At 38.1% G+C, this 23,584-nt stretch overlaps 3 protein-coding genes across 5 annotated transcripts in view; 1 reads left to right on the top strand and 2 right to left on the bottom strand.

The window, feature by feature from the left end:
• Positions 1-8,863, bottom strand: part of CUNH9orf85 (chromosome unknown C9orf85 homolog) — a 49,242-nt gene extending 40,379 nt beyond the window's left edge. The window contains exon 1 of the mRNA XM_019650671.1: positions 8,659-8,863. Within this exon, the coding sequence (XP_019506216.1) occupies positions 8,659-8,760 (102 nt within the window). The 5' untranslated portion in view covers positions 8,761-8,863. The remainder of the gene's footprint in view (positions 1-8,658) is intronic.
• Positions 1-8,912, bottom strand: part of GDA (guanine deaminase) — a 227,440-nt gene extending 218,528 nt beyond the window's left edge. Inside the window, exon 1 of the mRNA XM_019650670.1 lies at positions 8,830-8,912. The gene's annotated coding sequence lies outside the window, so the exon portion shown is untranslated. The remainder of the gene's footprint in view (positions 1-8,829) is intronic.
• Positions 8,913-9,221: 309 nt separating this feature from the next.
• Positions 9,222-23,584, top strand: part of ABHD17B (abhydrolase domain containing 17B, depalmitoylase) — a 49,648-nt gene continuing 35,285 nt past the window's right edge. The window contains exon 1 of one of the 3 annotated variants that reach the window (XM_019650691.1): positions 9,222-9,837. The gene's annotated coding sequence lies outside the window, so the exon portion shown is untranslated. Of the gene's footprint in view, positions 9,838-9,995; positions 10,067-23,584 lie in introns of those variants that run through there. The other 2 variants (XM_019650687.1, XM_019650688.1) reach the window with 2 other exon arrangements.

Here is a 23,584-nt window from a genome sequence, read left to right on the forward strand (position 1 = left end):
GCTTCCAAGCGTAAGAGGGTAAGAGGTTCCTCGTTAAGTTCTGAGACCAACAATGATCAGTAATATTGCTCTGCCTTTGTCATTCATGGCATTTCCCCACTTTGGAGAATTCTTGTCACTTCACCTAGAGGGCAACTGTTAGAGAAAGCCACTTAATGCAAAGGATTGGTACAGCTCTTATTAATTCTGATACTGGCATTATTCTATGACTTCCATCTATATTGCATTACAGCTTCATAAACTGCTCAGCTACATCAGTCTAACCCTGTCTATTTTATACCTTAAATTTCCTTAATGTATTTTTCTTTTTTGGTTTTCTAGTAATTTTAGTTTTATTTTTTCTTCTATCATTTCACTGAAATTTGGGGAAAACAGAAAGATAAATGTCAGCTGTTTTGAATTAGAAGCCTTAGTAAAATCTGACTTACTTTTCTTACTAGATTGCAAAAAGAAGGCCTTAATAAAGGTGTCCCTAGAGAAGCCTTAAGATTCGAGTTAATTGTCACAGTAAACCAGGGAGTTTTTAATGTAAATATATTAGGGAACAGCTGACCTTGAAGTCATCCATGAGGGTCAAAGAATTGCCCATGATTCAATAATAGAGTTTAAATTAAAGCAACAGTATCACATATGTAAAAGGAATCATAATATTCCTTTATATGGATGATAGATAATTTACCTCACATGACTATCTTAACTTTATTAAAAACTAGATCTAGCATCATGTCCTATAAGCATTCAAGTATACAGGAAACATGACATCAACTTACTATAATGTCTTATGACAAAGGCTAATGATGGTATATAGAACATTTACATATACAAATACACATGATGTCAAATATATTACTCAAATTGATGACTTCGGTGAAATGAGTAATTTCAAAACAAACAAGTTAGCTATGTGGTAAGAGAAGGCTAAGTAAGGATTTAGTAATATACAAATCTTCCCAGAACAATAAAGCTTTTAAAATAATCCCTAGCTTAGCTTGGTATTTCTTGTAGATGATGTTATAAAAGGCCTATTAACACCAAATTACCTTCAAAATCAAGATCTGATTAATAAAGTTACAATAGAATTCTACTGCTGATGGACCATCACTGAAAATTATTATACATACATAGCTCCATCACCTACAAGAAATATTTTCTTTTAATGACATTTGACTGCCAAAGCAAAAACAAAAAAGCAAAAAAACAAAAATACAACTTAGTTCCAAATGGATAATTTGAATAATTATATTAACTTTAGAATGTAAACTCAACTCTTTCAACTAAACAAACTTGATAAAATGTCTAAGAAAATCTTCACCATAGAGTTCTAAAAATCTCTCTCAACCTCATGTATAAGCAGATAAATTGGAAGACAATCAGGACTGAGGCTGAAATAATCAGCTCCAAAGCTATGGGGAAATTCAAATCTACTCTAGATATTTTTAGAAGCCAAAAATCCTACAGGGACCAAATTAATCACTGTTGGGAAATCAAATCACAACAATTTTTTGTGCCCAAAGAAGTAATATATATGAAGCTGTGTATTTAAACAGGTAAGATGAGCCATCAGGATGTTTTTCTAAATCTACTAATAAATACCATTTTTGAAAGATAGCCTGGTCAGCTGTATCTCTCTCAATTTTGGCCCCAATAGCTGTGACTTGAAAGCTATTTTAAAATACTTCATATTCATCAAGATAATGGTTATATTTGAAGAGAAGAGTGGTAGTGACTAGGAGAGGCCACTGACATTCTCTTGATACGGGTACTGGTTACGTGACTGTATTCACTGTGTGAAAATTCATTGAACTCTATTATGATTTTTGCTCTTTTCTATATATTTGTATGCTCTATTTCAACAAAAATTTATTAAGTGAAAATGTTCCATATTTACCTTTTTCCTACTTTTAAAGCAGTTACTAGTTTGAGATTCCTGAATGAAGGACTCGTATAATGCTCACTCATCTTTTGTCAGTGATTGGTACATAATAGGGACTCAATAAAGACAGGTGCATTAACACAGACCATTAATCCACTGTACAATGGCAGTAAGCACTGCCTGATTTCCACTCCTCCATTCCACAAGGTAGAACTATTACTACAGGTACAAATTACACTGCATGAGTAGTTAAAAACTGCTTGAGTCCCTGACTCCTAAGAGATAGATGGTATCTGTGTATGTACATGTAAGAAAGAGAAAGAAGCCAATGCGCCATATGTGTGGTGAGGGCAATAAACTCGACAGGGAAGAAGAGAGACATTCCAAAGGGATTCATCAGGAAAGCCATAACTGAGGGAGTAGCATGTGAGCATGATTAGCATCTTAGTAAGATGAAGGAACTGGCTAGCATTTATAGAATACTCAATGCCAGGTATCATGTGAGTGTTTTCATAAACTTTACTTAACCCTCACAATACAGCTAAACCTACTAAAACCCTGACAGGTTAAGAAATTTGTCCAGGATCCTACAGCCTAAATCTTTTGACTTCTTTCTACCACACCATGCTGTCACTGTCTTAAATAAGAACTTGATACCTTTGACCCCCCAATCCAAAAATTCACATCTGAAATCTGATAAAAACTGATAAGGAATTTTCTTCCTACCCAATACATACACTTCAAAATATTTTTATTCTTCCAAGTAAACTGACCAAAACCAAAATGAAACAGACTACATTTACAAGAATGATGGCCTAAATTGACAGTAATGAAATTTTAATTCACAGTTTGAGATTAATCCATTTGGCTATCCAATTTGGTAAAAAAAGGTCTTAGTCAACAAAAGTTCCTAACCAGAGAGTCTATTACCTAAGAGAGGCTTTTATTCTTATGCTTTTGCCACTATATATGTTATATGTTCATTTTGGAAAGCAGCATAAATACCTATTTATAATCTTGTTTTGGGGGAAAAAACAAACAAACAAACCTTCACAGACTCTTAGCCTTTTTGCCCTTCTCTCTTTCTTTTAAGAGGACCTTTATTCATTCACTTAAACATTACTGAAGAACCTTCAATGTGTCCAAAAATCTTCTCTCAAAAATAAAAAGAGAAGCCTCATTTTCAGAAGATTCCCCAGTGTAACAATTTTACCTGACCCTTTTTATTTTGTTTTGTTTTCAGATTAAATTCCTTCAACTTCCTGACTCACTACAAACTCATTAGCACCCATTCTTCTTTCTGCCTTATTCCATTCATCTGATTCAACTTCTTGACCTTTCATCCCAAAGCTACACTACATCCTTGAGGATAACACTACATCAATTATTCCCCTTCTCTCCCTTTATTTCTGAATTATTGTGGCACTCCCCATATTACCCTGGTCACAGCATTTAACACGCTATTATAATTACTTATTTACTTCATTCAATCACCAACTACATATATAATACCGCCTATGTATCAACCTGATCTAGTTATTGAGGATGTAAAGAAAATCTTTGCGTTCGTGGAAATCATATTCTAAGGAGGACTATAAATAAGACAAACAAGTAAACAAACAATATGTCAGAAAGGAATGGGATTTCGAAAATTAAAATAATGTTAACCACTCACAGTTTTTATGATAAATTGAAACACAGAATGTGAGAGAAGGCTCAGAGTCAAGGGTGATTTTTATATTTTTGGTTTGAGGAACTAGGTAAATGTTGGCGTTACTTACAGATTTGGGAAACAGTAGAAGAGGAAAGGTTGGAGAGAAAAATGAAGAGCTCTTTCTTTGCCATGTAAGCTTAAGATGCCTTTAGATATTCAAGAATAGAAGTAAAATACATAGTAAAATAGACAAAAACTCTGCAGCTCTGGGGAGAGGTTGGCCCAGAGTTCCAGATCTTGAAGGTATCCACATAAAGATGACATTTAAAACCATGGACTGAGCTGAATGAAGAAATTATTTCAGGAGACTGAGAGGCAAATGCTACTGAGCAATTGAGATGAGGACTGAGCATTATTATTAACCAAGGATTTGGAACACAGAGATCAATAACCTTGACAAGAGTCATCTGGTAAAATGGTGGGTACAAAAACTATTTGGATAGGGATAGAAACAACAGGTTTAGAAAAGAAAAAAAAAGTGGAGAACCAAGAGCTTTTCTATAAAGAGGAAGAAAGAAATAGGTTGGAGCTAGAAAAGATTATGGGTTATGTATCTAAGGAGTGTTTTTTTAAAAAAACTGAAATAACACATTAGAGATAGAAAGGTGATGCAAGAGACCATGGACAACCGAGAAGCCTTAAGCCTTTAAGTCCTTTAGGTAGACAAGAAGGAATGAGCTCCAGCGTTCAAACGGAGGGACCAGTCTTAGGGAGGGCCAGGCATTTCACCCAACGTAACAGAAAGGTAACATATATGGGTACAGGTACAGGTAGTTTGGTAGATGTGATGGTGGAATAACAGAAAGCTAGATCTAAGCAAAGTTCTGTCAGGCAAGTACCACAGAGGGAAAGAAAGATAAGGGAGCTGAGGTACATGCAAAAGAGCACTTATATCAATGGAACATGGGCTCCAAGCTACAGAAAGAGGGAAAAAAGGGCATGAATGAAGTACAGTGAAAAGTAAATGGGTTAATGGGCGGGAGTACCCAATGGAGTTAAAAAATTTTTTTTTGAGGAATAAGGAAACCAGGTAGTAGATGGTGGTCAATATTTTTTTAAAGTTCCTAAGTGAAGCAGTTTTAAGCAATGAGAGAGTTTAAGGTTTGATCATGGGAATAGATTTCCAAGGTGGGAAATCTGAGAGGTCAGATGTCAGATTACCCATGTGGATGTAGCTATTACTAAGTATGATGACAGGAACTATGGAAAAGCAGTGAGCCAGGTACTAATGAGGAGGTATAACTAGAAGGTAAGGGCAGATCTGGAAGGGGATAACAGTCGATAGTATGTATTTCAGAAAAGCTAGGGTTTTAAGTGAGGAAGAAACAGACTGAAACAGCAAATGGGGGAAAGGGTTCTAAATGGGGGGTTGAAGATGTGGGGTGAAAAACATCATTACTTAAGGACTACGGGGAAACAGATTTCTGAGGAATAGTCAGGTAGGACAAGAAAATGAAAAAAAAAATTTATTTTCAACACGGCGTCTCTATTTGGTGATAATAAACTACCAATTCCAGGAGGCAAATTGGAAGGGTTAGGGGAGGGGGCACTGAAAGTTTAGAAGATTGCATCAGGTAGGATATGTACAGTCAAATGAGGATATAATTAATTTCCCAGTAGTAACGGCCAACCTAGGAATCCTGTACACTAAAAAACCAGCCAAAACAAATAAACACCTTTTGTAAGCAGCTCAGTATTTCCTATAAATTCCGTTTGTGCTTAAGTTAGCAACTAAGGAATCCTAATAATTACACTCATGTACAGGGCCTTGCATACATCAGACAAGTTCAGAAAAGGAATGTTTATTTAATTCATTCAATACACTTAAGTGCTATGTGGCCTAGAGTGAGAAGGAAAATCTCAGAAAGGAATCTTAGGTATGTTAGCTATTCCTTTATCCCCCTTCTCATTCCATTTCTTCCTTTCACAAAAGTAAATGGTGAGAAAAAGAGCAAGGACAATTGAGGATGGAGTAGGCGGGCAGCAGGGTTGTTCTGAGGACAGACAGGATTCTCTGTACAACTGCCTGTGACCTCATAATAACACTTGTGCAGGTGCGAAAAGAGTCCTTCAGCTTAAAATAACAAATACCACAGCAGCCTGTAACTCTCAGCCCTGAGGTTCTTTGTCTAACTGCACCATTCCCTGCTAGTGTTTCTCTAAAGGGAAAGCGACCCATTTTGGGGAGAGTGAATATAAATTATGATTTTCTCTATCTCAGGTGACCTAATTTACCTGGATGAAAAATTCTGAGAATACTCTATTTCTAACAGTATACTACAACATTTAACTTTATGTAGAAACAAGTATTGACAATGGAATTATAAAACTTCATAACCTAACAGAGACAATAGTATTGGGTTGTCGGAAAAGTCAGGATGTATTTTGTTTCTTTTTAGTTGCAAAAATACATCATGACTTCTCTGACAACCCAATACTATTCCTTAACAAGCATATCGAATCAAGGCAAATCAATGTCAGCTGTCATTCACTGCACATAAAATGAAATGTCTAAAATATATGATTGAGGTAGGAAAAAACAATTATATTGTAGCAGGCCTCAACATTAAGAAACATGCAGAATCGATTTACTGGCTTCAAGTGAAAGCACCTTGAAAATGTAGGTATATGGAATATACCAAGCATGGATGAAATTACCCATATTTTGTGTGAAAGGGAGGAGAGAATATAAGAGGCAAATAACAGAGAATACAATACTTCAAAATATTCACCACAGTGAATATTCACTAGCACTATGAATTTTATTTGGTATAACATTCTATTGTATGTCGTAAGCCCACCACACCAGAGATTAAGTCACTTTGTCAACTGAAGAAGTACGTTTCATTTAGCAACAAGTCATTTAACATAAATCCACTTAATAGACAGCATTGGTAAAATATCAATATAAAAAAAAAAAAATCAAAGGCAGTCCCAGGTGATCTCTAGAGCGCCAGAGCTGGTTACCTTGAAACCACAGTGGATTTCATATCCACCCAATTGCAAATGTGTTCAATGGCCATCCACTTGTTTAACCCTTAATTATAGAAACCCATTGATTGAGAAATAACATTTATTCCCATGACTGATGCTTCATTACTCACAAAAAGGTACTCAGATTAGAGATTATCTGAACCTGAGACCATTCCCTAAAGTATATCTCTGGGCTGGAGGAGATAGGATATGGCTGTTAGAGTAACACCAAGATGAAAAACAATCAGAATTAAATGCCTGTACCAAAACTTAGAGTAAGAATACAGGACCAGATAGACATCTATTGGGAACAGCACAGTTTGTTTGTTTGTTTTTTATACTGGTTTACCTATTGGTAAATAGGCACAACCTCGGGAAAGTCTTCCCAAATGTTGCTCCTGTTTTCTTTCTGAATCTGAACCTAATTAAGGAAAAGAAGAGGTCCCCTGAGCACCTAATGGAAAATATACCTCTTACTCTTCTTTACTGAACTGTCTTCACCCTCATCAGAATTTATCATAATCCATAATTATATCTTTGTGCTTGCTTATGGCCCAATTAGCCAGGAAACCATAAGCTACTTGAAGACAGTCAATTCTTTTTAATACTGTATGCACTTGAGCACAGAGCTTTGCACATGAACATTAAGTATTTGTAGTTAAAGGCAGAAAGAGAAAAGGAAATGGAGACCAAAGGTTACCATAAACAGTTTACTTTGCGGGGACGGCAGAGTCGTCAGAGTCATGCGTTGGTTAAGAGCTGGTTTGGGATGCCAGCTCTGAGCAGCAGGGCCCCGGTTCGGATCCCACATGAGCCAGTGACACTGCGCCCTCTACAGCTAAGATGGTGAACAACAGCTCAACCTGGGGCTGGGCTGCCGGGAGTCGCTGGCGATGGGTAGGCTGCAGCCCCTGCTGCAGTGGGCTGCCATAAGCTACCCTGAGTGGCTGGCAGCCAGCATTAGTGGCTGCCAAGAGGCCGGCAACCGATCTGCCTCACCCGGGAAGAGTGCAATGATGGTGCCAACTTGGGCCAGTGACGCAACGTCCTCCACAACGAGACTGAAGAACAAAAGGACAGCAACTTGTTTGTTCCCCTCCCCCAATTCCCCAATAAAATCTTTAAAAAAACCAACCCAAAAAAAGTTAACTTTGCTTTCACATTAATTTCTCAATGTTGAGAAATTAATTATTGTTGGATGTTTATTATGATCTAGACCATTTATATATGTCATATAGTTTAGCCTCATAATAATCCTTCCAGGTTTCTCATTTGAGACCAAAGTAAGGCTCTGAGAAATTAAATATTAAATAACTAATTTAAGCCACACACCTAGTAAATTTTAACTCTAGTTTATGTGAATATCATGTTTATCTGATGTGATTGACAGTGGCCCTCAAGATTAGTTTGTCTTAAGTTATCTCCTCTTCACAGCGATGGAAAGGTTGGAGAGGCAGGCACCTACAGCAAAATAGTGGTTGTATACAACCCAAGACCTCTGGCTATCTAGACAGTGTGAATTTTCTACCAGTTTACAGAAATCCTGCTAAACAAGTAAATGACTTATAAAAAGCAAAACAGGAACTTTTACATTAATCAAACGATTTGATCCTCAAAACAATCTTACAAAAGAGACACACTCCCATTGTCTGGACACTGGGGCCAAGAGCGCTTAATCCTTCACATTGTCCCTACAAACCTATGGGCTTAGGGTTTCCCCCAAATAAATATGGCTGCATAAACTTGGTACAAAATTTGAAAGAGACACTTGTGCCATAATCCTCGCTCTCACTGCAAATATGTGGTCCAGATGGGAGCGTTCAATTTCCCCATTTGCATTTCAGGTTTGATGAGGGTCCCATTCACTGTTTGTGCAATTAGTTAATTGTTAACCGCGAAATATATTTACGATGAGACAACATATTCAGGCCAAACAAAGGGCGTGAGAATATCATTTTAGAAAGGGCTGCACTGCAGCCAAAAGTAACTCTGGGCTGCGGTCCACACTCACCCTCGCCAACTCCTCTCATTTCCTCTTTCCCCTCCACTGAACTATTCCTTCCTGGAGTCAGATTTAGTGCAACAGGCAGGTTCCTACCTTGGTCTGAACACTCTTATCAAACTTGTCATTTTTGAAGCTAAACGTATTCTGGTGCCTCTGAGGCCTGGAACGGGCCACGTTCCCTTTCTGCGAGCTCATCGCCGAAACCACAATCAACACGCGCTGAAAGAAGGAAGATGAAGGGAAGCCCAAGGCGCAAAGAACTACCTCATGGAGCTGACGGCTCTGTCACTGACCCGGAAGGAGCTTATCCAGCCTTTCCGACCCCTCCCCTGTCAGCCCATGTGACTCCGCGCGGAGGTCAAGGAACGATCTCCGACCTCTCAGCAACTAAAAGGCTGTTGCACGCAGGCCACTCTCGACCCCTGCCCGCTCCGCACAACTTCTCTTTCCAGCCCGGCATATAAATCCCGCTTTCTTCGAAGCGAGAATTCCCCCATTGGTCCGAACGTGGCAGTCCATCAAGGCGGAGGGGCGGGGAAGTTTTACTTCTATTGGCTCTTCTTTTCCGCAATCCCCGCCTCCTGCCGACTCGGCTCAGCCTCTCTCGGCGCCGACTCCAGTAGGAGGCTTGTGATTGGTGGAAATCGGGCTAAACTGGGCTGCGTCCCTCCCCTGGCCCGCTCGCAGGCTGGAGCCCGGGTCAGCTTTGGCATCCTCCTCCAGTCAGTGACCAACTCCGCCTGGCTTAACGAGTCTTCTGCGGGCCCCCCTCGGTTCCCTTCCAGCTGCCCTCCCGCTACGAGAGTGAGCCCCGCGGCTGGCAGGCTGAGTAGGAGCAAAGGAAGGAGAATCAAAGAGAAGAAAGACCTGGCTGGGTCTGGGTGGTGTCTGCAGTGCCAGAAAGGGAGGTGGTGGCGGCGGCGGCTGCGACCACGGCCGCGCGGGACCTGAGGCCCGAGAGCAGCTGGCGGCGGCGGCGGGAGCTCCAGCGCCTCGCGCCGGGGCCGTTAGTCAGCAGAACGCGAGCCCGTGTGGAAGAGCAGGGCCGGCGCGGGGAGGCGAGACTCGGGAGCGCGAGCCGGCCCTCTGGGGCGCTGCCGTCCTTCTTCGCCCCGGCGCGGGGGACTGCAGCCCTCGTCCCTGCGCCCGCAGGCCGGGAGAGTCCGGCGGTGGCGGCAGCACGAATCGCGCCTTGTGGAGGACAGCGGATCGGCAGAGGTTCTCATCCGGCCCATTCTGCCTGACACCTTGGCTGCGGCCCCTCAGGTGCAGGTGCGTGGGGCCGCGGGGGCTGGGGCGCTGCGGCTCGGGGAGGGGGCGCTAGGCCGGCAGCCGCAGCGCGGGAGGGACCCGACGGAGCCGGACGGGGGGAGGGGAGAGGGAGGCGTCTTTGTTGTTGGCGACCGGGATCCCACTCGACTCTGGGGAAAGGCGGGGAAGCCACTTCCGATCGGGTCTGCGTTTTGGAGAGGGTTCTCCAGTGGTTCTGTGAAGGAGGGAGGTAGGTAGTAGGGTCCCCATGGGTCCGTGAGGCTGCGGGAGTCTGGGGGCAGGGAAGGGACGGACAGACGGACTGGGAAAGGTCTTGAGTCCTCCTTGCCGAGGAGGGTCTCATTTCACTTCCTTTGCTTTTCTCCCTGGAGACCGAAATATGGGGTCAGGTTCACATTCCCATCGCTGGCTCACTGTGAGACTCGCGGTGCCTGCAAGCTCTCTCCTGAAGGTCCTCGTGTGCCAGCCTCGATGTGAGATTGAGCCTGTCCGGTGCTTGGTGATTTGTGTAATCTTGTCGGGCCGTAGGGTTCCTTTTCTCTAAATGGTTGAACTTTAATTTTACCTGTTTTCGAGTTTTGAATTGGAAAAAATCAGTTTGTGTTTGGAATTTTTTTTTTTAATTCTGATAGAACGAAAGTTCTACCAAGTTAGATTGTATTGTCGTGTAGGGCTTTTATAAAGAGAGTTTAACCCCTGCTTCTTGTTTAAAAAAAAAAAAAAGTGTTCATGTGATCCATGGTGAGATTTCTGCCAGTGTCGGGACACACTTTTTTTTAAACGAGGCTTTAAGTCTGCGAGGTGGATTTGGTAAGCAAAAGGATGCATAACGGAATACAGAGAGGGTGACCTTTAAATTTTGTTTATGATTTGTTAATATTTGTGATATATAATACTTGATCCTCAAGATTATTCATTGAATTTTTTAAAAGGCTCTAATTAATAAAAAGAACTTTGGAGATCTTGTGTCAGCATTTGAAACTAATGAGTCTGAGTAAAAAGATCCCATCTGTTTACATTAACAGGGAGACTTAAAACGAACTTTTCTCCATAAAGGGTTTGTCTCTTCATTTGTTTATAGCATAAACTCATTTGGGTGACATCTTATATCTAATCATTGCCAATGTTTTGATGATTATCATAATTACAGTGGTCTAATTTGAGACTGCCCAATTCTTGGCTTGGTAGTAAATTTTTATTTGGGAAGTAGGTGTGGTGGGTTACTTAAATGGAGATAGCCATGTTTCCTATAATAAAAAGTATAAAATCCTTGTTATGCAATGATTGCAATATTATTTGAGATCCAGGAGGAAATGAATAGCACCCTTACCCATAATTTGACCTCTTTTTTCTCCTACTCTAGTATTAATAAGGTTAATTGGGGAAAATGAGATTAGATTTTTAGCAGGCCTAGGCAGTTTTAATTTTGTCACTCGCTGAACGGTAACTGTAGTTGATAAGTGGCTTGTTTCCTTGAGTATCTTTGCCCATTTTGAAATGGGTATGACAGCTGACAAAGAATTTTCTGTTTCCCTTTGACAGACAGAATTACCATGAAGCATCATGGCAAAATAATGTTTTTGGTAACTTAATGGACACAGAACTAGGCAATCAGTGTCTGTTTCAAGTTCTGTCTCTGAACTGGTGTACAACTCCAGGCAAGCTACCCCATATCTGAGTCAGTTTCTCCATCTGTAATACAGGGCTAATAAAACATGCCACCTGCTCACTTGATAGAAAGGGCAATGAAACCAACAGTTACTCTGGTTATGTGACATTGATTGTTTTAGTTATATAAGAGTACTTTTTAGTGCAATCCTCGTTTTGTTTTGGTATTATGAATTTCAATTTCTTGGTGAAGAATTAGCATAACAAATCATAGTTCTAATGGGGAGAATACCTATCTATATGCCATTTAGGAATCAATAAACTAAAGTTTCTAACATGTTAAGACTGGTGTTATATCTTTTGAGTCAGTGATGACAAGAAAAGAGAGTGACAGATTAACTTGGTTGGTTTATTTACTGGTAGGTTTTCTTTCTAATAAAGCCAAGGATTTGCTATTCTCAAAAGTTACTCCTCTACCTTTCCTACTCTGGTAACAGTTTCTCACATATATTGCTCTATATGCTTCTCAAACCCAGTCTTGTGAGTTGGAGGGGGAAAGTGCTGTTTTATGACTTTTTTACAGATGAAATAAAGCTCAGAGAAGTTAATGATTTGAATTGCCTAAAGCTACACAATTTGTAAGAAGCAGAACTGAGACTTGAAGCTGGGTTTTCTGACATCTGGTCCTAAATCCTTTGCTCTGGAGCAGTGTTTTCCAAACATCTGTCTAGTCCCAAAAGTTTTTTGCCAATTCAGGTGAAATGGGAAATAATATAGCAATGCAACTATTGGCAACATACAATATAATGAATATTCATGCACACATTACCAATTTGAAGAAACAAAACTACAAAACAAAATGAAACTTCCTCATAGTACTTTATATGTACCCCTCCTTAGATCCTACTCCCTTTTCCCCACTCCACACCATTAACCCAAAATTGACATACACACTTCCTATCCATTATGTTTATAGTTTACTACATACCTTTATATCCATGAACATTATATAGTTTTCCTTTGATTGTTTTAAGACTATTTAAATATGATGTTTGTATCTGTAGCTTGCTTTCTTCACTCAACTTGCCAAGGTTTATCTGTGTTTATTCAGGTAGTTCCTAGTTTCTTTATTTTTACTGCAATATGATATGTGTTCCATTATGTGACTGTATCAGGTTTCTGTTGGTCATTTTAGTTGTTTCCAATTGTTTGCTTATTAAGCAGTACTGTAGGGAATATTCTTGTATATGCTTACTTAGGTCTAGGGCAGTGGTTCTTGACCCTTTATCTCATTTTTATAGAAATATTTTGCAACATTTCCAATACTGTACTAAAGTAAAATGTATAATAATAAACTTACATTAACATTTTAAAGAAAGCAATACCCTTACTAAAATATAAGAGGTAATTTATAACAAATAATATATTTCACTGTGTAAATGCTGGGGCTCAACCACACTCTAAATCTTGCCTACCAAGCGTGGTAGTAGACCAGTTACATCAGAATTCTGGGAGTTTATTAGACATCAGAAGCTCAGTTCCTACCTTACTAACTCAGCTGCTGAATTTCAACAAGATTTCCAGGTGACTTGGGTGCACATTAAAGTCTAAGAAGCACAACTAGAACAAATAGTAGTCAGGTAAGTATCACCATGAATAGGACAGCCAATAAAGCAGGTTAAAACAGTTGTGTTGAATTGGCTATTCAAATACCAGTGGTGGCACTGTTGTTGATAAATGAGTTTCTGAAATAACAACCTATTTTCAGTCGAGTTTGAACAAAAATAAAAGTGCGGTCTTATCTCTTTACATGGTGGTTGCATTCTTAAAAATCTTCATCTGTATTAAAAACAACACAAATATACTTTGTGTTAAGTCCTGTTTATAAATATCTGACCTTATTTTTTCCCCTGTTCCCTCAAATGAGTGTCCAGTAGAATATTCAAAAGACATGGACGTGGGCAGCATTATCTACAGGCACCAAGAGTGCTTGGCATCCCTGGAACCTGTTAAATAAATAGTGCCCCCCATTTGTTTTAACAACTAAAAGCCAACATTGAGAAAGATTGCCCTGGGATATAAATCTGGTAATAGATTGCTAGAACACAAGGTAAATGCTGCTGCTTCAACTTTATTAAATAACTACCAGTTTTCTCTCCAAAGCGTGTGTTATTACTGACAAAAACACTCGGGAGAAAAACATACTTTGGATAGAAAACTGGTAGTTATTTAATAAAGTTGAATGGGTGAGAAGGTCTAATTTCCCCACCTTCCAAATACTTCAGACTTCTTAAGTTTTGCCATCCTGAGGAGTATGAAATGGTACCTCATTGTAGTTTTTGTTTGTTTGTTTGTTTTGTTTTGTTTAAGATTTTATTGGGGAATTGGGGGAGGGAACAGCATTGGGTAATTGGGGAAGGGGAACAGACAAGTTGCTGTCCTTTTGCTCTTCAGTCTAGTTGTGGAGGATGTTGCTTCACTGGCCCAAGTTCTTCCCAGGCGAGGCAATCAGTCGCCGGCTTCTGGACGGCCGCTCACACTGGCTGCTGGCTACATGGTAGCCCATGGCAACCCACTGCAGCAGGGGCTGCAGCCCATGCCCTTGCTGGTGGTGACTCAAGGCAGCCCAACTCCAGGTTGAGCTGTTGTTCACCATCTTAGCTGTAGAGGGCAGTGTCACTGGCCCTCATATGAGGGATCCGAACCAGGGCTCTCTGGAGTCCCAAGCCAGCTCTTAACCAACGCGCCACTTGGCCTTTTTTATTGGCACCTCCCCAATTAGATCCATAATTGAGAACACTTTCATTTATTTTCTAGCTAATCATGTTCCTTTTCTGTGAATTGCTTACTTGTTTTTTTTTATGGGGTTTATCTTATTGATTTGTAAATGCTTTTCATATATTCTGGATAATAATACTTGGTAGACCTTACAAATATCTTTCTAGTCTTTAGCATACCTTTTCACTTTAAATATGGTGCCGTTTGATAACCAGATATTCTTAATTTTAATGTCAAATTTATTCTTTTATGATGGTGCTTTTTCTCTTTGAAGAAATCTTTTTTTTTTTTTTTTAGCTGAGCCATCCTGCCACCTGTTGGCAGCTCAGCGACAGCTCAGCTCGGGTCAGGAATTGAACCACTGTTGCTCAGAGCTCGCACTCTTGATCATGAAGAAATCTTTTTTATCCCGAGGTGATGGATTCTGTGATAGCTTGTTTTAAAAGTTTTACTTTTTCACATTTAGATCTTATGTATTTTTATATAATGAGGTGAATCTAAATTTGTTTAATAAAATGACTACCCTTTATAAAACTGAAATTCTGTCATTTTTATGTTAATGTATTCTGATGACATTATGGTGATAGTAGATTGTATTTAGTTTCTAATGTCCCTTTGTGGCAAAATTAAAATTTGGTAACTTGGTAATTCCAACTTTTTTTTAAATTTACTTTTTTTTGAAATTCATAAGGTTTGAGAACCACTGCTTTAAAGTACTCTGATTTCTATGTTTCATCTGCACCTCACATTCAGCCTCTAAAACAGAAAGGGAGCAGGCAGTCTTAAGTACTATCTTCTGTCACCATTTGCATCCTCCACATTTCAGTTTGTTTTACATGTCTTTTCATCACTTTTTATTCTGGCTAGAATTTTTAAAATGATACTTATGACCCTAATTTTTAAAACAGAATTTCAAACTAAAATTAAACACTATTTTAATGTTAATTTGGCTCAGGTATAGGTCCTAACTTTTTTTTTCCCCCACAGGAATTAAAAGCAAGAATGGTTAAACAAGTTGTTGCATACAGGTAAAGATGAAATGTGGGAAAGGAAAACTGGGCCAGTCTGCTGTATATCAGTCCATATTGTAGGTTTTATGGGTACATCTGTAAACAAGGCAAGCAGAGATCCCTAACTTGTTAGAGCTCACCACCTAGCAGGGGGCTATAGGCAATAGGCAAAATAAATAAGTAAAATATGTCATGTGTTAGAAAGTGATAAATACTTGTAAAGAAAAAGTGGAGAAGGATAAGGGGGATTGTAGGGAAGGCAGTTGGACCTATTGGGTGGTTAAGGTAGGCCTTGCTGAGAAGGGAAGAATGAGCAAAGAGTTGCAGTGAGGACGTTAGCCACTCAGACATTAGCAAAATCTTAGAAGAGTGGACAGAATATAGTCTTTAAGTTAAACCTGTGTTCCTGGCTCTCCTGCTTAAGCTGTGTGAACTTGGACAAGTTAATTGACTTAACAACCCAAAGCCTTGATTTTCTCATGTGTGAAAGGACTATAACCTGAGAGAAGTATTATTAAGATTAAAGGAGATAATAAGTGAAAACATCTACCTCCTGCCCCCCACTTAGTTCTCATGTAGCACTCTGTACTTTATTTTCGTAGCATTTATCACAGTGTATAATAATCGTTGGTTATTGGTTGGTAAGTTTTATTCCACCCATTCTGAAATAATAAGAACTAGTCAGTATAGTGATATATTTCATTAACATATAGTCATTGTAAACTACCTTTAAACCTGTTTTTATTTGAAAATCTTCTCATGCAGATTTGTTGAGAAAGTGTTTTGTATTATAGTATCTTTATGAGGACCAGCCGAGTGGCTCAGTTGGTTAAGAGCTCACTCAAGAGTGGGAGCTCTGAGCAACAGCGGTTCGATTCCTGGCCTGAGCTGAGCTGTCGCTGAGCTGCCCAGCAGGAGGCAGGATGGCTCAGCTTAAAAAAAAAAAAATCAAGGTATAGTGTCTTTATGCTAGAGATTCTCATTGTGTTGTAGGCACTGGCTCATTTTGCACCACACATTGTCTTTGTGATGGAGGCATTAGATAAGGAATCGAAGCTGCTAAATGGCATAAATTGGATCCAATCTGACTACATTTGGTTCTATTTTCACTGTTCCCTTTCTTTTATTTCTGCAACATTGCTAAAATTGACTAAATTATAAAAGCAAACTATGCAGTTTATGTTATATTGTTAGATCATGGCCTTTGGAAAATCATTAAGACGTAAACAGTATTTTAGTTATGATTTTAATTTTTCTTTATGAAGTATTTTAGTGTGTAAGGAGGTAACATTAGAATTGGCAATAGAGTTAGAGATCTTTACCCTTAAAAATACATACTGCTAAAGAAATTCGTTTCATTTTGACTGTCTTGGAGTATTTAAATAGAATTTATTTTTAGGATGTAGAAACATTAAAAGAATAAGATTATGAAAATAAATATATGCTTAATATAGGTCAGGATAAATAAGAAAGGGGGTCGAAATAACCTCAATAACTTGGTGTAGGCGATTCTCCATTCCAATCCCAACAAACCTGAAGTAAATAAAGCAAGTACCTTCAGGAATAAAAATATTGTAGAAGACATTATCAGTTTATTAATTGCAATAAACTTGTTTGGTTTCTGAATTTAGATTGACCTTAAATGTGTTTTGAAAATTAAAATCAATTGAAATAATTCCTGTAGTAAGGTTTTCCCAAAAATGCCATCCACAAACCATGACCTAGATATTTCGTTTCTGATAGGTATCCTGCATAATACCATTCAGTAACTTGGTTTAGCAAGCTTATATCTGAAACACTACAGGTAATATTTTATTCAGTTTTTTTTTAACAAACCTCAGTGTTGCTTCCATTAATACAGATTTAGGGCAGTCAAGTTAATTGGAGTGAGAATGACTTTTTAAAATTGTACATTAAGGATATTCTGATACAATTACCTAGAGTAATGGCTTTTCAATTTTTTGTTAGAATCCATAAGAACATTTTGGTTCATGACCTAATACATGCATATGCACACACACAAGTTTCACTGAAGAGATTTTCTAAATCGGTCAACATGAGCATAGTTCAGAAGAAGGTTTACCTCCCTAGAGGAAGAAGTAAAACTTAAACAGAGGCTTTAAGAAAAAAACAAACAAAAAGACAGTAAAAGTTTTTTCATTTATTTATGAGGGGAGGATTTTACCAACAGAGAAGGGAACAAACTGTGCACAAAGGCATAGAAGCAAGAAAGAATGTTTCTCTTATTAAGAAACATTATGTTCAGTAGAACTGATGAAGAGGAAAGTGCTCCGAATCAGAAATAGGCTAGAGACCAGGAAGCACAGAGGGTGGAGGAACTATGTATCACATGTTAAAAAATTTATTCAAGAGGGCTTAGGAGGCCCATTGAGAGATTTTAAACAGGAAAGTGACATCACCTAGCAACAGTGTAGAGTGTGGATTAGAGGGGTCTGAGATAGATATTAGTGAGTGATTTTCTAACGTTAAGTTTAAAGTGTCTGAGCTGAGATGTGGCTGGGGGGATAGAGAGATGTGTAAAGGAGATAGGCCTTGATTAAATGGAAAGAATGTAGAGAGGAAGAGGGAGGGAAATGCAAATAGAGGTTGTCAGGGTCTGTAGCTTAAGAGAGAGGTCTGTGCTAGAGACTGAGGTTTTTAGATTTATGCATCACTAGTGTACAAGTAGTAGTTAAAGCCATGGGTATGGTTGAGATAAAAAGACAGGAAAGACAAGGATACCAAAGTGGTAGTTAAAGCCATGGGTTTGAGTTAAACAAAAGATAAGAGGAAGACAAAAGACAGACAGCCTGGGTTTTTGTTGTTGTTATTTAATTAATAAGTAAATAAGACTTTTGAAGAGGTCATCAGAAAAAACAAGATAGGAAGTTAGTTTCAAGAAGTAAGGAAAGGACAATGGTGTTTAATGCACAAAGTAATCTTGTAAATTGAAGACTGAGAAATACCCAATGCACTTTGAAATTATAAGATGGATAGACCAACAATTTGATGATAGATGTTAGATCACAATTCATTTGGGGCCTGATGAGGAATAGTGAGTGGGAAGTTTGATTCTGAAGGACACTCAGAAATAGTAGTTAGAATGTGGATATACTTTTTTTTTTGAGATCCTTGAATATATAGTTTATAAACAGAAGAGTTGAACCAGTAAAGCAGGAGAATCAGAAGATACCGGAAGCATACAGAGAAGATAACTAATTAGGCAGGGTCTCTGAAGATGCTAGAGGCATTGGAACCCTCCTTGTGTGTGGAGGGAGTGAGATATCTTGTGAGTGAAACAGCACATCAGGATTTGATTGATTTCTAGGGTCAATATGATAAAGAGATTATCATATACATGTCTGCCTTTCCAAGTAAAAGAACATCTTTTTTGCATCTAGTATGCCAGGAATTTAGGTGCTGTCTCATTTAATGTTCCAGCAACTCTGCAGTTTACAGATAAGAAAATTGAGACTCAGAGAAGCAATTTGTCTAAAGCCACACAACTGGAAAGGAAGCTGTGATTTGATTGCATTATGCCTAGTTCCAAAGCCTGGTAGTTCTAAAACTTTTTGATTTAGAGGGGAACCAGTCAAATTTCCCAAAATAGGGAAGAATAGTAAGAGGCTATGGATTTAAGTTTTGCCCAGTATAATCACTTCAGAAAAATTAAAACTTAGTATCTATTACCAGTTTCTAAAATTTTTTGCAAAAGTTTAATTTTTCACAAAGAAGATGTATTTTAATGTTGGAAAAAAAGTACACAGGACATACTCTGAATAAAAGGCAAACCTTTAAATTTATTAAACCCACTATTTTTGTCCTTAGTTTTTCTTATTTTGCCAAAGAAGGATAAAAATTTTATCATAGACTAACACCAATCCTTAACCCACCCCTGCCAGGAAAGACTCATGAAATAACAACTTTATGTATAAAAATACAGTACACTTTTACAGTTCTATACCAAACTTCAATTGTTGCAGCTGAATGTTTTATTGTTAAATAGTAATATTGTATTTCCCCATATTAGAAACTTCTTTCATGTTTTGTTTTGCTGCAGATTGATTTCTAAGCATTTTCATTACCTAACTTCGAAGAAATTAATAAAATGACTGATAACTGAAGCAACTCTGAAAAATACAGAGCATTAATTCATGAACTATTTCCTTTTGTTAATTTATTTAATACTTTGGGTTTTATTTATTATGGCTTAGTTTTTAAATTGCTGAAAGCAATTGTAAATCAGAATATTTTCAGGAATGGGGAATCAAATTGCTCTAACAGTATTTTGTAACATGGCTCACTGCCCTTCTTTGTCCCAGTTGGGGAATATTGTCCCTTATGCAGAAATGCATGTGCTTATAAAAGTGTAAATATTGTCCAACTAACTATAACAATATGCACATCCTTAATCAACATGGGTAACTCATTTTTTAGGGCTTCCACCAGAGTGAGGAACCATGCTATTCTCTTTAAAGCCGAAGTTCTGCCCGTGATGGCTCTGGAAAGTGATGAGAGTAATACAGCGGGGGCGGGAGAGCAATGTTGAAGAGCTTACAGCCACAATAATTGCCAACATTCTCCTCCTTTCCTGAAGGCCATGGAGATGGATAGCATATTATTCACTAATATCCCCTGATGTTAGTGCTAATGGTGGAAAAGAAGGAAAGAACTTGTTTTTTTTGGCATCTGAGTACCCTAGTCACTGGGATACTTTTAGGTTTGACTGAGGATAGGCTGTACCAGCTGAGGGTCTTCAGCAGCTACAGTTGATCAACCTGAATGGATGGCAAGGCAAGATACTTTTGAAAATAAAATTGCTTTTTGCGGTGGCATTAGGGCATTATCACTTATCACTTAGGGACAATATGGTGCACTCAGGGGCTGGGTACAGGAGCAAATCACTCATTTATTTTAAATGCCCAGATCATTTTGAAATGAATGCTTCAAGGATACACATTTCAGAAGAAACTGTCAAACATAAGAGAATGTTCAGCTTTGCCAATACAAAACTTAAATTAACTCTTCAAACTAATTCATGAATACTTTAAAATGACCTCCCAAATCAATTGGGAAGCATTTCAACTTTTTTTGCCACCATTCAAAAACTCTTTAAAAAAGTATCTGCTTTAAAAATAGGATTTCCCAGCCTTGACAAAGGATGCGCATGATATAAATTCATATATAAAAATATAGTATTACAGCTTCATAATCAGGAAATTGACTTGCTATGTTGCAGTTAATTGGCATTAACCAGATAAAACATATCTTCGAATTAGCAAATTAGTAAATTGTATATAGTAATTATCCTCAACTTAATGATCTGTTTATTTCTTCTCTTAGGGATTATAAGTGTATCATAAGGTGTTTTTTTTTTTAAACACAACTTGTTAATTAGTGTCGTTTCCAGAAAGATCATACCATAAATTACACACATTAGTGTTGTTAATTTGATTCAAAACAACAAAACCAAACCTATTTTGATTATATTTAGCATTATCTCTGTTTATATTCTCTCAGGTCTTTAGGTATAGCTACAGGTTATTTTTATTATTTTTTTAAAAGATTTTTATTGGGGAATTGGGGGATGGGAACAGCGCTGGGGAATTGGGGGAAGGGGAACAGACAAGTTGCTGTCCTTTTGTTCTTCAGTCTAGTTGTGGAGGACGTTGCTTCACTGGCCCAAGTTGGCACCATCATTGTGCTCTTCCCAGGCGAGGCAGATCAGTCACTGGCTTCTGGACGGCCGCTCACTGCGGCTGCTGGCTGCTCACGCTGGCTGCTGGCTACACACGGTAGCCCATGGCAACCCACTGCCACAGGGGCTGCAGCCTACACTGTCGCCGGCGACTCTCGGCAGCCCAGCTCCAGGTTGAGCTGTTGTTCAGCATCTTAGCTGTAGAGGGCAGTGTCACTGGCCCTCATATGTGGGATCCGAACCGGGGCCCTCTGGCGTCCCAAGCCAGTTCTTAACCATCGTGCCACTCGGCCGGCCCTACAGGTTATTTTCTTAACTCTTCTTTTTTGTTTAGTTAGTAGATTATTATTGATCAGGTGCTATTTATATACTGCTGAAGAAAACACACATGGTCACTGGCCTCATAATAGACAATAGGCATTAATCAAGTAAATCCATAGGTGAATATGTGGCAGGGATCACAATTTGCAACTAAAGGAAAAGAACTGGGTACTATGAGAAAGAATAAGCTAATTCAGATTGGGGGTTCACAAGATCTCTCTGAAAAAGTGGCAATTTGAGACTGGAATAGTAAAAGTTAGGTAGAAAGAATATATCATGTATGCAGTTCCTGATGTGGAAACAGCTTTCATGCTTTCAAGAAACTGAAAGATTGTAAGAGAGACTGCAACTATAGTGATGAAAGGGGAGAATATCAAGATAAGCTTGGAGGGGTAAGCAAAGGCCAGATCATGCAAGATCTTTAAAGACCTGTGGAGAAGTTAGATTTTATTACAAATACTGAAGGAAGCCATCAGGGAGTTCTTAAAGGAGATCACCTTGTAGGCTATGTAGAAAAGAAATTACAGATTAGGAGAATGTTTGTAAATGGAAAAATTCACACTCTCAAATATTTTTTATTTGTTTATTCACACAAAATGTTCCTTCTATTGTCTTATTCTACGTAGCCCTTGTCAGTCCTTTTGTTTGTAGAATCTGGGAACTATTATAAAAGGGTAGAAAATGTAACCCTTGTAAATCAAGAGAATTACATATGTGTGCTCATCTACAAGTAAGGATGACAAAAATTGAATGACTTCCCAATTGAATTGTCGTTTTTGTTTGTTTGTTTAGACTAAGATATTAAGGTCAGTAAAGAATACCTGCTATTTGATACTATTTTGACTTTTTAGTAATGCTCCCACAGGTTTTCCTTTTTTTCTTCAGAAATATCTTTTTTAGAGTCTATTTTTGTATTCTTGGTATTTTTAATAGACTATACAATAATATTCCTCTTTCTGTGGTGGCAAGGAGAGGAAAAAAAACCCGTATCTAGTTGTATAAAGAAAGATAATGTGAATATAGGATAATGCCCCCCAAAATTGAGGCAGATTATTGAGGAGAGGTAGGATTTAGTATAATAAAATATCCTTGCTGGAAAACGTCTAGATCTTAATAGTTCAGTCTTCTTGCTTTAAAATTGAGGCAGTTAAGGGCTTAAGAACCTACTTTAAACAGAATTATAAATAGAACCTGCATTTTCTGGGCTTGTGCTGTTTCTACTATTCCTTTATTTTATTAAAATGAGATACATATAATGTGAAATAAGATTTCTTCAGAAGTTGAAAATTGTATGTAATGCCAGAAAATTAGGTGAGTTTAATATTTCATGTGTAAAGTAGTATGTAAGATAATATTTAGTAACCCAATTGATGACATTTGGAAGGATGATCTTTAATGCTTGCTTTCTTTCTTCCTCATCCCAGACAAATATTTACATCAGAGATACACTAGACATGTAGACTGCCAAAAACTAGCTATCAGATTCTTTTTAAATCAGGTATCAAGGATTTGCCTCAACTCTTTTTTTGCAGCGTCTGTTCCCCTTGCCTACATCTTTCTCTTCTCCAGTTACATTACTTGGCATACAGTATCAGTACATTGTTCTCTGTCATCTTCACCTAAAATACTTACTTTTCAGACCTATTCTAGAAATTGTTTCTAAAAGAAAACAAAAGAGTCTACATCCGCTTGTTTGCTTCTCATCTTTAATAGAAGAATATAAGACAGCATTTATTAACTAAAATATCCAGTAAATCAAGATAATCTTTATTTTGCATAGTAGAAAGTTACATATGTTATTAATGAGGAGAATATCATTTTTATTTTTTTATTTTTTTTAGTTGAGCCATCCTGCCACCTTGTTGGCAGCTCAGCGGCTGCTCAGCTCGGGCTGGGAATTGAACCATTGTTGCTCAGAGCTCAAACACTTGAGCGAGCTCTTAACCAACTGAGCCACTCAGCCGACCCGAGAATATTACTTTTAAATGTAGTCAAATATTGATATTTAACCAAAGGGTGTGGTTTATACATTTTGCAATATTAATGACTGTCATTCATGTGTTAATTTTCTCCTTTCTTAACAGTGTGTTTGGTATACTTCCATGTAGCAGGTTGAGGTTTGCCTGTTTGAGGTTTGTTTTTGAAAATCTTAAGTTTTAAATACATAAAATTCTCCAGTAGCATGCATTACCAAGTTACTGTGCTTTACTAAAGTCATCAGTACCATCAAATTCTAATGTAAATCCAAGTCGGCATAGGCTTATGCCTAGTTGACTACATTATATATATATATATACATATATATGTATATATGTGTATATATATATGTATG

The sequence above is a fragment of the Hipposideros armiger genome, unplaced genomic scaffold (assembly GCF_001890085.2).
Source record: "Hipposideros armiger isolate ML-2016 unplaced genomic scaffold, ASM189008v1 scaffold_144, whole genome shotgun sequence".
NCBI lineage: Eukaryota > Metazoa > Chordata > Mammalia > Chiroptera > Hipposideridae > Hipposideros > Hipposideros armiger.